The following is an 18,463-nucleotide window of genomic DNA, read 5'->3' on the forward strand; positions in this document are numbered from 1 at the left end:
CAAAAAGTTAAGCCCAGAGAAATCTCCGGGCTAAACAACTAAGCCCAAGGGGCTAAGGTGTTGTTGTATTTAACATGTAAATTGCTTAGCCCAGGCTGCGTTTTTTTGTCCAGTTAAGTCCGGTTGTAATAAAAAACACACCTTGTCTTGTTTTAAAAATAGGACAATATTTGTCATATAGTATCCATATTTTTGTAATCAAAATCCATAGAATCGTTCTTAAGAAAAACAAAAGCTTTTCCAATTTGTTCATATCTCATATGAGCCCAAAGGAACTGTTAATTTTCAGTTTTCATCAGGAACTCAGTGTTTAAAAATTCTATAGTACTTTAAAGAACAAAAGTAGGTTAAGTACCCTACTAACAATTTTGCTTCTATAATGCTTTACAGAAGCAACAATTGCATCTGTAAAGCTTTATAGAACCAAAATTGTTTGTCGGGTAGTCATATATCCTTGTCTAATCAGTTTCCGATCGGCACTCTGGTATTTTTCGAACTTTACGAAAATCGAGAAAATCGATAGCGGTAGCAAAGATCCAAACCATATCCTTCCGATACTAAAAAAATTAAAGTTTCAATTCTACCATACCTGCAACATGTTGCAAATGCGCCACCTATCGTTGATATACATACTTGTATTTGTATCCGTATTGTAAAATTTTTAATCCTTGACCCCTTTTTACATGTTGGCTTTTAAAAAAGCTTCAACAGAAATATATCTGAATTTCAAATGCGCCGATGCGTTCATATCTACAAAAACAAATAAAAGTTTTCCTCTCTTGAAACAAAGCTTTTACAAAAATTCAAAAACAAAAGAAAGCTTTTTCTGATCCAATTCCCACCACACCACTACTCCACTCCTCACAACAAAAAAAAAAAGTGGTACCCTTCAAACCAAATCCTAAAAATACATCGCAACGATGAAGCCAGCGTATACACAAAAAAAAAAAATAACAACACCACAAATTCAATCCAACCACCACTCGGCCAAACAGAAAAACGGCTTGTCTTCGTTCAGTTTTCAATACTTTATTCATTTCCATCGCCAACAAATGACATTTTCGTTAAGACGCCATTTTAGGTTGAAGTAATTGGAAAATTAAAGCGACTTCTGTGTGTTTTCGATCAAAAGTACAAAATAACTTCTTATTTTTCTTAATAAAATCTAAACAACAAATCAAAGCCAAGTTTAATTTAATAGATAAAAATTAATTTTATCATTTACACAAATATTTAATAAACTTTTAAATAAAAACTTCATGAGTGCATAAATAAATCAAATAAAATAAATACAAGAACGAAAAAGCTTTCTTTCGGTGCATTGTCAATTTCCATTTGTGGAGAAATTCTTTTTGTTTTTTTTTTGTGTTTTGTCATAGTTTTGTTGGCGCTACAAGGCGTAAATAAAAACAAGGTAAATCTTTATTTTAAAGAATAATTAGTATAATATCCTGCTCCTTAATAATCACCTTGGTTCCTTTTCAACTTCCAGCTGCAATTATTGAAGAGGAACAATTGATTAGCCTTGGCTACGCAATGGGCGAAATAAAATCGGTCAAAGTGGACAACTGGGGGGTATTCTTCCTTCAAAAGTTACAGAATTTCTTCAACAAGACAGATTTCTGTGATTTGACGCTACAATTTAAAGATAATTCGCAACTTAAAGTGCATCGTCTGGTGTTGAGTGCTTGCACAGATTTTTTCAATGTCCTCGAACAAACATGTGAATTGATGGACGACGCTCTGGTTATGCCGGCGGAGTTGCAAGCCGATGTTGTTGTACCCATTGTCAACTTTATGTACACGGGTACACTGGAGTTTGAGTTGAAAATGTATAGTAAACTGTTGAAAACTGCCAAGGAAATGAATATGACAGTTTTGTTGAAATTGCTGGAGGCACATAAACGCACTATGGAAACTTCAAGGATGGTGACCTCAGGGAAGGTATGTCAATTATTACAAATATGTATGTTTTATGTTAACATTCTTTAGCGTTAAGAGCAAAAAAAATTATATTTCAACAAGTTAAGTTTATCCGATTTCTTGCTTGCTTCGCGAAAGAAATTTATTTTATTATTAGTTGTAGACCAACAGACCTCTATTCCCTGTAGAACTGTATATGAGGACCGTAGCATTTTGGACAATGACTCTTTACACTTTTATACTGATGGTTCAAAAACCAATGAGAAGTAGGAAGTGGTATATTCTCGGAAAAACTTAATCTCAGTCTTCTTTCGCTTACCAGCCCAATGAAGCATGTTCCAAGCGGAAGTTCAGGCGATAAAGGAAGCTCTATCTTGACGCAGAGAAAACGTAATATCCAATACGGATATTCGGATCTTCTCGGACAGCCAAGCGGCTTTTAAATCTCTTGGCTCTGTCACTACAAATTCAATCACGGTCTTCGACTGCCAAACAACTCTAAGGGAGATGTCTGAGTAGTTTAACATTCACCTCTTATGGGTGCTGGGACATAGAGACATTCCAGGCAACTGTAGGGCGAACGAACTCGCCAAACAAGGAACAATCACTCCTCTACATGTAAGCTTATGCTTAAGCAGGACGCTTTAAAGAAAACCAACTTTAGTAATACTTGCCCATGCATGGTATAAGAAGAGAAGGTATGATCATAAGAGTCGCCATTTTACAAAATGGAGTAATAAGTTTTTGACGTTTTATTTGAAAAAGTCAAAAGCAACAACAATTTTCAAGACAAATTTGTTAACAACAACAATTTCAATGGGACAGCTGTCAAAAACTTGGAAAGCCATCTCTTTTTCTTTCATCTGACAGTTCTCGATACAGACTTTCTTCCCGTGATCATACCTTCTTTTTTTATACCATGATACTTGCTTACAGGGAAGCTCCGGGTGGTTCGGCTAGTGAGTTCCCAATTGCTAGTCTTCATTGTTGTGTCGAGTACTTTGCCCGACAACCACTATAACCTTACCTAACCTATACCAACAAATACATATTTCTAAGCCTTGCAATTTCACAACACCATGCGAAGGTAAATCTGTATTTTCAATTTTTGTATGTTTTCATACTTGCAATTAGGCTGCTGATTTCCGTCTATTCTATTATAATCTCTGAACAACATCTCGAAGGTTCTACCAATAAGAGTTTATGGCTCTCCAACTCATTGGTTGAATGGAATTTTCAATTCTTTTGAAAATCAAAAATCAGTTATTGGGTCCCATTGAACCTTGGGATAAACTTTTTAAGAAAAATGCCGAGGAATTTACATTTCAAATTCAGTTCAAGAAAAACTTCCTAAGAAAAATGTCTGGCAGTACGAAAAAAATCCAACTGGGTTGTTATCAATGATTTCTTCAACTTAAACTGTTGAATATGTTTCCTCGGTAGTGAAGTAGACGCCAGCGCAGATATAATCACAAATTTAATTCTTTACGAAATGTGTTAAACTATCAAACAGAACTATAGTCTATAGATATTCGGACTTATAATAGCCCAGTCATTTTAGTCATTTTTAAGCCCAATCTGCGGAAAAATTCCTACTGGGCTGAATTTTGGTATACAGCTTAATGACGGCTTTGTTATGAAGATGTGAAAAATCGACATTGATATCGTGTCCGCGTTAAGAGTTATAGGGGTCAAAAGGTCACAAAAACTATTTTTTCACGACTTTCAGCAAAACGGTAAGTCTTATCAAAAAATTTTCAATGCAAGAATTGTAGACCAGATTATTATATATAAAAAGTGTCATGACACTTTTTTTCCTAAGACCCACCGTTTCTTAGGTATAACGATTCAAAAAGTTGAAGTTTAGTTGTAATCGTCATAATCCTATTCCTGAAAAAAAACTCCTAACTGAAAAGTTCCTGAAATTTCATTATTTTTTTAGCTTGAATTTCGTTCCTCAACTGTTAAGAATATGGGGAAACCAAAAAAAAATGGAAATTTTCGCCATTTTTCCGATTGAGGCCCTTCTCCCGAAACCATTTCCCTGGGAATTTTTGATTAGAATATGTCTGAAAATATACAGGGTGTGCAATAGAGAATGGACAACCCTAAAACGGCTTATAGCTACACTTATGATTGTTCTAAAAACAAATAGAAAAAAGTTCTATCGCAACCAGTTCATAAAATATGGACTTTTTTTCGTTCAGTGTATTTTAAATTTTATCATCTTATGTTTTCGTTCACTACAACCACGAATGAATGAATTTTATTTATTTCTTTTTTTTTATAATTTTCTACAATAATTGGATGAGTACATAAAAGCTTTAAAAATTTCATAGCTATTGCACATTTTCGTAAAAAAAATTTTGAAATCTGTTTTTTGATGCAAAATGTAAAAAAAGTATTTTATGAAAAATTTTAAACACCTGTGGTATAAAATAAATCTATAGAAACCTAGGTGGCCAACTTTCTTAAAAATATTCTGGTATAAGGAGAATATTTTTAAGAAAGATGGCCACCTAGGTTTCTATAGATTTATTTTATACCACAGGTGTTTAAAATTTTTCATAAAATACTTTTTTTACATTTTGCATCAAAAAACAGATTTCAAAATTTTTTTTACGAAAATGTGCAATAGCTATGAAATTTTTAAAGCTTTTATGTACTCATCCAATTATTGTAGAAAATTATAAAAAAAAGAAATAAATAAAATTCATTAATTCGTGGTTGTAGTGAACGAAAACATAAGATGATAAAATTTAAAATACACTGAACGAAAAAAAGTCCATATTTTATGAACTGGTTGCGATAGAACTTTTTTCTATCTGTTTTTAGAACAATCATAAGTGTAGCTATAAGCCGTTTTAGGGTTGTCCATTCTCTATTGCACACCCTGTATATTTTCAGACATATTCTAATCAAAAATTCCCAGGGAAATGGTTTCGGGAGAAGGGCCTCAATCGGAAAAATGGCGAAAATTTCCATTTTTTTTTGGTTTCCCCATATTCTTAACAGTTGAGGAACGAAATTCAAGCTAAAAAAATAATGAAATTTCAGGAACTTTTCAGTTAGGAGTTTTTTTTTCAGGAATAGGATTATGACGATTACAACTAAACTTCAACTTTTTGAATCGTTATACCTAAGAAACGGTGGGTCTTAGGAAAAAAAGTATCATGACACTTTTTATATATAATAATCTGGTCTACAATTCTTGCATTGAAAATTTTTTGATAAGACTTATCGTTTTGCTGAAAATCGTGAAAAACCAGTTTTTGTGACCTTTTGACCCCTATAACTCTTAACGCGGACACGATATCAATGTCGATTTTTCACATCTTCATAACAAAGCCGTCATTAAGCTGTATACCAAAATTCAGCCCAGTAGGAATTTTTCCGCAGATAAAACCTAAAATTACTGGACTATAACGAATTCCATACGTATCGGACATTTTCTACGATTCCCGAAAAACCAATCACAAAATCCCATCGTATTGACGATTTGTATAAAATTTTCCATTACGAACGGATTCCGTGATTGTTTATCGTAGCAAATTCACGCTGGCAAAACCACTGCGTAAGCTTTTTTCATTTGTCCTATTCTATTTTTCTTCTCCCGAGTGAATTCTTTCAACCTGTTCCTTAAAAGACGAATCATCCTCACTTTATCTCACAGAGCAGTAGAAAAAACCTTTACATCGTTTTGTAAAAAGTAAGATTGTTGCACTTGATATCTCATATTTGATAGAGTTTGGCATCAAGCTTTTCTTTCAAAAAATGCGTGCTTTTGGCGTCGATGAGTCTTCTTCACTTCTTCACCTTTCGAGCCCTTCAATATAATCCGTATTAAATAGAATCAGTTTCAAACGTCAAACCTACAAAATAATTGCTGGTGTGCCTTCGGATGTGAATCTTGAACGGCTTAATATGATAAGCCCTTCAAATTCTGATCTTGATAGCAATTTCAAATCGGGAATTAGAAATTGGATAACATTTTAACCAAACAGCTTTCCGTTTTGGCATGTGCATGTGCATTACGTACCACCTTCTGTGAAATAAACACATTTTCGATATCGCTTAAAACGCTGTGAAATGTTCTTCCGAAAATTTTTTTTTTATTTTCTGAACTAGCCTTAATTTGGCAAACAGAATTTGGTTACTTCGAAGATAAATTTTTCGATAGTCACGTTCTGACCAAGTCTTAGATAGGAATCGACTCCAATTGATGACAGCATTTATTTCGTCTTCTTCTCGTTTATGACGAAACCCAATTTGACCATTATACAAGAAACATCTATTTTTGCATTATCTTACATCGAAATAATTAAAAATGTACAATTTAAAGAATTCCAATAATAATTTTTCCTAGCACGCCCTCCTAAAATTTGCTGAGGGCTCCTTACACTTCATTACCATTTAGTGCTGCCTGAAATGATCACTTAAGATGTTTAGTATTGCTTCCGTTTTCACTCTGTTACTACTATCTACAGGAGGGTAGTGAATCCTGTTGTTTTTGTTTCCTTTTATCTACAGTAGGTGGCCACATGATTATGACCGATGAAAATTTTCAATTGTCACTTATTCTTTAACTAGAACGCTAAAAACTAATTTTATTTTGTTTTCTGTACAGTACATACAGTATAATTACGGTTGTATAAAACATTATGCCACTACGATTTTTTTTAAGGAGGCAAAGTCAAAAAAAAAAAAAAATTAATGACGATTTTTTCAATATATCGTGTGTTTTCGTTTTGTTGCAAAATGCCTTTATTCTTTCGGGAACTCTGTTTTTACCTGAATGAGTTGTTGTCCCGTGCTCACCACTAAGCTCTTCCACCAGTTGGTATGAGGTTTTCTGCAGCATTTCGCTAAGAATCCCCAAAGAGCGTTAGAATAGATGAATAAATTCATCAATATTCGATTCAAATAAGTAACTGCTCTCGATAAAACTGATTTTCAATACGGGTACCGCCAATAAATTTGACTTAACATGACGCAGAATTGTGCTATCTCGCTATTTAAAAAGTTTCAAAAAAATGGCTTAAATCGCATTTTTCGAACAAAACCTAAAAAAGAAAAACTAAATGATGGTGGATATTGCAGGTTTAAACAAAAAAAAATACATAATGCCTTAACATGAATCAAATATTTTTTGTTGCAACATATTTATAGTTATAAAAATTTTTTAATTTTTTTTTTTTCAATAAGGTTATCAATCCAATACAGAAGAATAAACGGATCCCAGTGGGTGCAATATCAAAAGCATCTCAATCAGTGAGCTCAACACAACAACCCCAACAGCGCATTCAAATAACTCATCCAATAACACCGTCGCGACGAGGAGGAATGCGACCAATGCAAGATAGGAATACACACAAGGTTGTATCTAATACATTGCTCAAAGCTCCTCCGAAATTACAAAGAGGACCAATTCGCTTTGAAGAACCTGTTGCTCAAACAGAAACATATGAGTCTTCATTCGATTCGATTTCATATGAAAGCAAACCATTAAAAGAAGAGCCAGAAGATTATGTTGAAGTCCATGCAACAAACCAATGGAACCGTTCTTCACCTTTTGAACAATTGCGTAAAGGTTTCAACAATAACAAAAGACCAGCAGTGGCTACTTTCACCTCACCACCAGCCAAGAAACCCAATATTGAAGATGTCAAAGAATTCTCGGAACAACAGAGAATGAGAAAACAGATCGCTGCTGAATTTGGTGACGATGCTGAGTTTGATAGCATTATGGATGATGAGTTCCATCATGATGATGACGATGAAGAACCTACAAATGTAAATCCAACTCCTTCATCGTCGTCAGTAAGTATTAAGCAACAACAGCAACAGCAACAACAACAACAGCAACAAAATCAACATTCATCTATTATCATTAAACAATCACCAAATGAAAAGCCAACAATTGTAGTAAAAGACAGCTCCAATTCGAAGATGGATCATGCTAAAATCATAAGTGAAGTTCTTCGTCAGTATCCACATTTGGTAAAGAGCAACAAGAATATTAAATTGAAGATAATGCCAAATGTTGGTGGGCAATCGCAGAAAATAATTGTTAAGAAAGAAACCATTGATAATATGTCAGCTGAAATGGAAAAAAGTAATGAGCCAGAAAAAATACAACCCAAACAGCAACAAAAGCAACAGTCGATTATAAAGAAAACTTTAAAATCATATTCAACGGCATCACCTGTTAAAAATGTTGAGGCCCCAGCAACTTCTTTGAAGAATTTAACCGAGGTCAGAGCTGGAACAGCTGCAGCACCACCCAAGAGAAGAATTGATAGCAAAACAATGCATGCGCTTATAGCTCAGGGGGCTGAAAATACAACAGGTAGATACAAATTTAAGTTTATATTATAGATAATAGATTGCTTAACATTGTTGGTAGTTATGATGTATAATGATCACTAAAATACACCATACATTTTATTTAAACAATTTAATAACAATAACAAACACAAAAAAAAAAACAAATTTGTGTTTGCAGTTGTTTGGTGATTAGGGATTTTTAACCTTTTTAATATGTAGTTCATATTAGATTTTCGACAAAATATTTATGCAAAATGAACCGAAGTTACACAAAATATAAGAGTCTACAGTGTTACTAGCCATGAAATTATTTATTATTAGATCAACCCAGATGAAACGTTAAAATATTGTATTTGAAATTCTTGGTGAGTTAAAAATAATCAGGATTTTTTTTTTTTATGATTCGAATTCTATAGCGACAATTTGTGTAAAATCAAAAGAAATCAAACAATCATTTCATAATGCCACATAGAAAGTTCCATACTAGGATTTTGATAAAGTAATGCTAGAAGTAAATATTTTCAATTATTCTGCCAAAGTTTTATTTTTACTTTTGTAAGTTTACCTGGTCTTTTTTTGTGGTTATACCTTAAATGTTGCAATTTTTCATAAACGCTGTGTGAAAAAACCCCTTTTTATTCCAAGATTGTTTTTTTTTTTTTTTAATTTCTATTAAAACAAATACTTTCAATATAATCATTTCTCAATATTGAAATTTCCTAGAAAATGGCTATAAAGATTTCAATAAAATTTCTAAGCTATTCTAAGCTATGCATTATAACAAAACTTTGTTTTTAATTTTTCTCAAACAATTCGGATTGCGGATATAGTGGCTGTTTTTTTAGCAAAACAAATCACAGAAAACGTTGGTAATGGAAAATTTCATACAAATTGCCAATTTGTGATTTTTTTTTTCGTAGTTTGTAGTAAATATTAAGATACGAATAAGGCCGAATGGCTTCATAATCTAGGCCACAAACTTCCACTGCTAATTATTGACGTTTAAAAAGGAACTAGTATCCCTTCTAAAATACAAAATGTGGTAGTTCATGACTTAAAGCCAAAACTATACCAAAAAATACTTTAGTAACAAATTATTTATACACTTAGGAGCAAAAAAATGGAATCAATATTTGCGTTCTCTAAAAACGATAATTGGTCGTGAAGTAATCGACATACATAAATGTTAATGGTAGCATTGAAGAGCTTGAAACAAAAGCTTTAAGTCAATGCTAAGAACTCAAAAATCCGTTCGTTGGTTCTATCCATCCAACATAAATGAAGTATGTAAGGAAAAAAAAAACTGAAATTAAAACACAAATTATCTGGAAAATTTAACATTTAAAAAAAATTACACTGAAGCTCATCTGAATAGGTTCACATTTTAGCTCATTTTACATTTGGCCTGTCTTGGTATTTAATGCAATGGCACATCTTTTTTATGTATGTAACGAGAGAACATCTTTATGCGCTTAGTTTAGGAGAAAAAAAAATTGTCTTGGGCCTACCGTTCTTTTCACACGGTAGCTAGACCAAATCTAGTCATAAAATCAAGCATATTTTTTGGCTCATCTGAATAGGTTCAAAAGCAAAAATGTTAATAAATGATGAGTTGCATGGGTCTGTTGGACTCAAAATTGTGTCTGTCAATAAATGTGATTGTGTATAACCTGTAAGGATGAAAACGGGTCGTGAAAAATCTTTAGGCGCGGAAAAAATGTGGAAAATAAAAGAAGCCTTTGAATTAGACCGAAACCAACGATGCATTGGGACAAAAACAAACACAAGTTAAAATTTAGTAAGCAGTTATTTGAGCAATATCCAAGGGTATAGAAACAACATTAAAAGTCGATGTAACTCAGTCACAACATGGGCCGATAGATGTGCAATGATCAGAATAGCATGACTTCGAGCTAAAAATTAAGCTGAAAACGGGTATAAAATGCAGTTTAACGGCAAAAAGGGTTGTCAGAAGTGGTAAACATTTTAGGAGAACAAAACTTCGCAAAAATTATCACTTTACAAACCACGAACAGAAACTCACCTCCAATAAAAAAAAAAAATTATCGTGAAAGTCGAATTTGCAACCGGTGATTTTTCAAAGGAAAAAAAATGAATTAAGTGGGCCCTGAGGGCTAAATTCCTATTTTTATGAGCTTCGTAGAGTGAAGCATTATTTTAAGGTGTCTACATAACTTTGAAGGCAATGTCATTAAGTGCAAAGCTATTTCCTCATACAAAACTTTTGATCTGCAATTTCAAACAGAGTTTTTTTTTTACTATTGGAGGTGAGTTTCTGTTCGTGGTTTGTAAAGTGATAATTTTTGCGAAGTTTTGTTCTCCTCAAATGTTTACCACTTCTGACAACCCGTTTTGCCGTCGTTAAACTGCATTTTATACCGGTTTTCAGCTTAATTTTTAGCTCGAAGTCATGCTATTCTGATCATTGCACATCTATCGGCCCATGTTGTGACTGAGTTACATCGACTTTTAATGTTGTTTCTATACCCTTGGATATTGCGCAAATAACTGCTTTACTAAATTTTAACTTGTGTTTGTTTTTGTCCCAATGCATCGTTGGTTTCGGTCTAATTCAAAGGCTTATTTTATTTTCCACATTTTTTCCGCGCCTAAAGATTTTTCACGACCCGTTTTCATCCTTACAGGTTATACACAATCAGATTAATTGACAGACACAATTTTGAGTCCAACAGACCCATGCAACTCATCATTTCTTAACATTTTTGCTTTTGAACCTATTCAGATGAGCCAAAAAATATGCTTGATTTTATGACTAGATTTAATCTAGCTACCGTGTGAGAAGAACGGTAGGCCCAAGACAATTTTTTTTTCTCCTAAACTAAGCGCATAAAGATGTTCTCTCGTTACATACATAAAAAAGATGTGCCATTGCAATTAATACCAAGACAGGCCAAATGTAAAATGAACTAAAATGTGAACCTATTCAGATGAGCGGCAGTGTAAGTGCAATTCATTGACAGCCAACGCTAAAACTATCGTTGGAAAAAAAAAGACTGAAATTGAAACAGAGAGTATCTGGAAAATTTAACATTAAAACAAAAATGAAGTGCAATTTATTGACAGATAGCGGTAACACTATCGTATGCATTTTTATGTTTTTACCAACGATTCAAAGTAAAAAATACAAGCTTTAAAATGAGACCATGAGACTTTGAATAAAAATATTTTATCCATGGCAATTTTTGTTTTTAATATAATATAATTTATTTGATTCCGTTTTTTTGCTCCTAAGTGTATATGAATATTGTATTTTAGTTGATATTTGTTTTCTTTAAAAATGCTAACAAACTCCAAACGGGGAATTAGAATTTATAGATTCCTTGGTTCTTTGGTGTTTTTTGTATTTTCCACTACGATACATTCTGTCACAGATATGTTTTATGTTGACGTATTTGCATATTAATTTCCCAAGTAATTGCTTCTTTTGTGAAAAATTAAGACCATTCATCAAACAAGACGATTGTCAAACAAATCTCTTTTTCTTTTCAGACAAATGGTATTTTGCAAACACCAGAATTTTAAGAAAATAAGTCATCGAACTTTTGACTGCAAAATGATTTTTTTTTTTTGTGATATTGAAATCTCTGTTAACGCATTTTTATAAGCATACTATATATATATATTGATTTTGTTTATTTATTTTATTCCTTTAACTTAATTTAAATTTATTCAACAATAATTACACATTGTTATAATGCTTATTTTTACATTATGTAATATATTCCATCAATAAAAAAAATGTGGCTTCCAAGTTATTCTTTTGTTCCTAATTATTAGTTTTTCTTTTATGTTGTAACGGTCATGAAGAATTTCTCCAAAAGTTTTGTGCTTATTCAATTTATATTCAAATTCTTTTTTTTTTTTCCTTCAAAGGTCCTTGGCTTTGTCTTCGTTGTGGTGTCAATGGTCGCCCAATCAGTATTCCATCATACCGTGGATTCCGTCGCCATTTGATTAATACCCACAAAGAAACCATTGATTCAGCACTTTGCGAATACTGCGGTTGGCGTTCGAAAAATAATCGTGAGCTTCATCATCATATGTTGATAGAACATAAAGTAGCATCACTTCTTTACACATTCCCCGAGTGTAAAGAATGCAACAAGATTTGCGTGAATGAAAATGATTTGCAACTTCATGGTGAACAATTCCATCCCGATGCACACAAGCAACAATGCATATACTGCAACAAGGTCTTCGTAAAAGAAATGAGTCTTTACACACACATGAAGACATTCCACAAGAAGCGTGCACGTGAAGATGGTGTCATTGATTTTTCGGACGAAGAAATGGATAATGAACTCGAAGCTCACTCCTCAGGACAAACAAGTGGAGATGCAAAGATAAAAATCCTTTCAGATATTGCTCTGCCAAGTACACTTTTGAAACTGGAAGAACCTACACAATCAATGGAAGAAGATTACGCAAATGATAGTGGACCGAAGTTTGTCAATGCCGATGGCAATGAAATGGTTCTGACAGCCGAACAGAGGGAAGAAATCATGTCACAGTTGGATCAAGATCACGATGGTGGTGTTGTAATGGTTTTGAATGAAAGTGTTTTCCCACCAGAGGAAGGCTCTGAAGTGGCTGATAATGATATGAAACTTAAGTTGGAGGCACGAGATAACTCTGATGATTTTGAAGATCAAAATACAGAATTCTTATCGGCGACTGAAGCTGAACTAAGGGGAACTGAAATGTCAACAGAAGAAGAAGCTTTCGAAACAAACAAGGGCGTTGAAGAGGTTACACATGAACAACAAGAATCTGATAATGATGAACGGATGGATGATGAAGATCATATGGAGTGGGCTGAGAATTTAATTTCAGCTCATGACGCTGACGAGGATGAGGAAATAGAAGGAAATAAAGACGATGATGAGAAAGATACTGATGATGAAAGATCTGAAAAAGAAGAAAAGAATGTTGAAAATACAAAAGAGGAAGATAAGGTGAGTTTCTTTTTCATGTCGCTAGAACTTTTTTCGGTCAAAATATTTTATAGAGAATCAAGTATAAAATTGATGTAGAATATTCCGAGAAATTCGAATATTGTATTCACAATTCCGAAAAAAAATATGTTCACCCTTATAAAGAGACTTTTTTGTGACCACTTTTTTGAAAAATCGTAATTTTTTTATTTCTGTCCTGCCAAATTCGCACCCGTGTGCCGACAGAGGGTTAATAAATCAACTAGTTTTAAATGTTAATCGGTCAATTGCGAAGTTCTTTTAATAACTGAACATTGAAGATAGATTTCACCAAGGTTTCTGAATGTTGTTTTGTAGAATTCATTGTTTTGACAGTGGTGAAATCATGTGGTATTTTTATAAAAGATATTTTTTTAACTTGATCCCTCACCTCTATATAAACCTAATAAGTTTCAAAAAACAATGCGGCTTGAGGGACAAAATAGAAATTAACACAACTTGCACTACCGCTTCGCATTTTAGCTCTATATACTTTTTTGTATCCTTCAATTTTGACAATACCACACGCTTCAGATTCCTTTTCAGCTTCACCAGTAAGAGTCTTTTTAGCAAAGGAAAATGGCCACTTTTCTATTTCTTCTTTCTATTTCTGGCTTAAATTAGTTCACCATTTAAAGATAAGTCAAATTAGCCAAAATATGGAGGGGTAGGGAATCCTGTTATTTCCTCTTTCAAGGGAATAAAAAATCCATGTAGAAAACACAACTCTCGAATTTGATATCTATTCTAATTTTTTTTTTTGTATTTTTAGAGAAGAATAACTATTTAAAGAAAATATTTGCTAAATTAATGAAACAAAAGGCATCTATTTTCAAGAATACAATACTTTGAAGAAGAAATACTCAAGATATATTGTAACATTCAAGAAACCATTTCGTTGAAGTTAAGAAATTTGGAACTAAGTTTTTATGTGTTTTATGTTTTATTATATTTAATTTCTTCATTATTTTGTTTCTTTAAAAATTATAAATTAAATTTAACTATTGAATTTTAAGTGGGTTGTGGTTTGCACATACTAATTGATTTCGTGATAAAGTCGATTGTGATGAGATGTAAAAGTAAGAAAAACAGCCTTGACACTTTTTGGCCAACAGCCAATTAAATTGGTATTATAAATAAATTTGAGTAGTAAAGTTTTATGAAAATTGTGTGTTTGGTTTTGTTTGGAACATTTTTTTTGTTTCGCTTTTTTACACTTGAGGTCATGAAACCCGGACCAGATAATAAGTTCTAAAAGAATACGAAAAAAAGATAAAATGCAACGTTCTTTTTATTTAAATTTTTAAATATTATTTCTTATAGCGCCTGATACAAATAAGTTGCACTACTACGGAGTACTGAATGGTGCCGTTTTCATGACCGCAATAATATGATTACAAAGCATATATGCATACATATCTGGTACAAAATGAAACATTATTTCATAGGATAGGAAGGTCTATTAACGGCCAAACTTGAGTTTTTCAGAGATAAATTTGAATGTAAGCACGGTGGGCTCCAAGCTTAAAGCAGTGTTAGAAGCTGTGCGTAGCTTCTTTTGGCCTTAAAACTAATTTTGAAAATTCTGTATAATTTGGCCGATAATATTCTTCAAATTATCAATTTCTTTCCACACTTGTTTCGATTTGTATTCAGACCAAAACGCGTAGCTTACCTTTACTTTGATGCCAATTTATTTGGTTTGTGCCCCTGGTCAAAGCTTAAAATATTTCTGCCCATCTTCTTTAATCTAATCTATAATTCTATAATCTAATCGAATGTTATTTGTTTGCTTCAATAATCGTATTTTGTTTTTTCTAACTTATAGGTTTCATTGATGAAATCTGCAAAAGAAGAAAAACCAGACCCGAAAAAGACAGATGATATAAATCAAAAACTAAAAATGCTAACAGGTGATTGGACTGATGATGAAATAGATGAGGAAGATGAAGAAGCTAATGAAGACCCATCCCAACAACATAATCAAACTCCAGAAGAGCCTGAATCCACTACCGTACCATCTATTAAAGATGACAATGAGAAATTAAAATCAGATGATGTTGAAAGCAAACATCAAGATGAAACAGTCGACGAATTCGAACATGAAACAGCAGATTTAGAAGGCAATACTTCATTGATAGCCGAAGATGAAATAACACAATCTTCACAATCTGAGAAAGTGGAAGACGAAGAACAAATCATAAAAGAAGATACTCAAGATGAAAAATTCGAGACGGCTGCAAGTGAGGATGTCGTTTCAGAATCAGATGTCTCTGCCCCACCTGCTGAAATTAAAGAAGAAGCAGTTTTAGAAAAAGATGCAGTGGTGCAAGGAGGACGGACATCCCGACGAACATCCGCAGCCAAAGACAGTGACACGAAGAGCATATCTGCAGAAGATATTTCCCACGCAAAAGCTCAATCAACTTCGGCTTCAAAAAAGGAAAACGATGATGATGCTAAAGGTGATGAAAAAGAAAAGGATACGGTTTCAAAATCCAAGACTGCTGATGAAATTAAGGAAGAAGCTAATACATCATCAAATTCTACCCAAGAAGAATCATCAAAAACACCAGACAAAGTTAAGAGTCTTTTAAATGAGTGGGCTGATGAAGAAGAAGATTTGTAGACTACCAAGAGTATAATTGGAATATAAATTTAAGTGTTTGAAAAACATACATAAATGTATGCTTGATAGGATTAACTTTGAATCGGAGGCAATTTGCAATTATACATAAATATGTTTGTGAAAAATTATTGCTGATTTAGAATTGATTTTTTCGTATGTCAGATGTTGCTTTTTGAACACACACACTTTAAAAGAAAATCAAAAATAAATTGTAGAATGTATGTATTAATTATAGGTTAAATTGCTTTGTGGTTATGAAGAAACTTCATAATACATCAAGAATACCAACTTTTTAAAAATATATTTTATTTTATTTTGATTTAATCGTCTTCATAATTATATAAGGACTCTTCACACGAGACAAGTTTTTTCTAGGATGAATATTAGTTTTAAATTTCTGTTCAACTTACGCATGATGAACTATCCCAGGAGAAAAATGTATGTACGTCAACTTGAGGGCAATGTGGCTAAATTCATTAACGCATCAAAAATTTGTTTTATTTCAATACAAAAATTTGTAATGCAAAAGCAGTGATGCGTTTATGGAAAATAAAATAAAAAAAATGTATGTGTAAAGGGCCCTATCGAGGTATCCGTCGTGCGTCGGAGTGAAAATTTGTTGGATTTCATACAAATGGGAGAGTTTTTACCCTTACGGATACCTCGATTTGGTATATTTTCTTACGTTCTTCCATTTCAAACTTTGGAGAATATTTTCTATTGTCCCGTCCGCACTTTTCGTTTCCCTTTTCTAAAAACGATAAACGATGTTTGAGTTGCTTAGCAACGTTGGCTTTTATACCTAATACCCCAAGAAGAACTAGTCTCGTGTAAAGACTCATTAATCATTTTTAAAATCTGCTAACCATATATTTTCATCTGATTGCAATAATTAGGTTACTTGATTTTTTAGGTTACTGATTTTAGATGGTGTAAATTTTATCAGATAACTTGTTTATTTTTCACTTCACTTAGGCTCATCATTTTATTTTCACTAGAAGTGAATTTGAAGTCGATCTTTAAAGAAAAGTGGATGGTTGCACATTGATTTTTCAGTCGCCTAACCAGTCAGGTTGTAGGCAAGAGGGATGAGGAATTTGCTCTTTTTCGTAGAAAATGTAAATTGGAACGTGATTGGGCACAACACTGTGTAGCCACCGCTAAAGAGTTGTTCTACAATTCACTTTTATTGAAAGCGCTTTAATTTTGAAATTAAAATGTAACACCTGAATTTGATTTTGAAAAGTTTTCGAAAATATAAAATTGAAAGATAGAACAAAACTCGATTTTCAGTTTCAATTTCGCTTTCATTAGGCTCAATATCTCAATAACCTAACTGTTAAACTCCCAAATCTTTCTTAAGTATTCTCTTGTGAACTCATTCTTTATCAAAAATCTGTGAATGGCGAAGTCGTGAAGTGACTAATAAAATCAAGTTTCTTAATTACTGCAATCAGTTGACGAGAGAATTTTTGAAATTAAAGATTCATAAATACATAAAATAAAATAATAATTATAAGATCAGAGAATTTAAGTTCATTGATATCCATTGTTAAATATTCGACAAAATAAAAAGTATGTATGTATGTATATCAGTTTCGAATTTTTTGTAAAAGGTATAATTTATTTATAGGGGCTGTTTTCAAAAAAAAATTAAATAATAGCGAAGTTTTTAAACAAACAAAAAAAAGTGAGTGACACGAAATTTTCCATACAAATATGAAATCATAGATTATTTGGAGACTTCATTCATTTGTAACTCACTTTTTACTGTTTTGGACATTTTTCTCCATCCAAAAGAGTTGTGTTGACTGTAATGTCATTTTTAATTTTTTGTTTTATAACATACATAGGTCTGTTTAATGAAAAAAATCTAGGACAGAAGAGATCAGAATAGAATTTTTTTCAGGTAATATGCGGGATGCCGATTAAGAAACTAGTTTAGCGGAAAATATAAATTCCCTTCGGGTGAAACTCATAATAGCTTTTGAAATTCCGGGCGAACAAAAATATTCCGGGTGGAAAACATTCTCCGTGAAACTCCCGGTAGGGCTCAATGATGACAACACCTGCGTTAACGGTTCAATTTCACAAAAAAAAAAAGGATTTCAACTCCAGAGTAATCGCGAAGCAAACCGTCTACAGAACTGTTAATACTGTCGTTTAAGGAATTTCACAATTAACTAGGTTACTGTGGTGTATGCGTAACTTTTGTTTGATAAAATTTCTTTAGATTCAGAACCTTAATATCGCTAAAGTGTATTCGTCCAGAAACTGGCAACAATTAAAACCACCATACATATTTTCCCAGTATAGGGTTACCACATCGCCGCGCATTGAATTTACTCAACAACTACACCCAAGAATTGTTAACTGATTATTATTGTCGTTTTGGATTTTTTAATATCTAAATAGCGTTTTAACATTAAAAAAAAAAAGCACAAATTAAATACCCAATCAATCTAGACCGAGAGCCCACAGCAAATTTTGGGAGTGGAGGTATAACCAAAATGTGAGTATGCAGTTTTATAGCCATATACGTGCTAATAATAAATTCAAAAGTCTGGCA

The 18,463-nt window shown here is 32.7% G+C and overlaps 1 protein-coding gene across 1 annotated transcript; it reads left to right on the forward strand.

The window, feature by feature from the left end:
• Positions 1–957: 957 nt before the first annotated feature.
• LOC129913785 (centrosome-associated zinc finger protein CP190) lies at positions 958–17,484 on the forward strand. Its single transcript, XM_055992636.1, has 5 exons — positions 958–1,414; positions 1,493–1,944; positions 7,129–8,272; positions 12,166–13,247; positions 15,094–17,484. Exons 2-5 carry the CDS (start codon positions 1,537–1,539, stop codon positions 15,892–15,894), a joined length of 3,435 nt encoding a protein of 1,144 aa, XP_055848611.1. The 5' UTR covers positions 958–1,414; positions 1,493–1,536; the 3' UTR covers positions 15,895–17,484.
• Positions 17,485–18,463: the final 979 nt, after the last annotated feature.

Source organism: Episyrphus balteatus, chromosome 3 (assembly GCF_945859705.1).
Source record: "Episyrphus balteatus chromosome 3, idEpiBalt1.1, whole genome shotgun sequence".
In the NCBI taxonomy this organism is placed as follows: Eukaryota; Metazoa; Arthropoda; class Insecta; order Diptera; family Syrphidae; genus Episyrphus; species Episyrphus balteatus.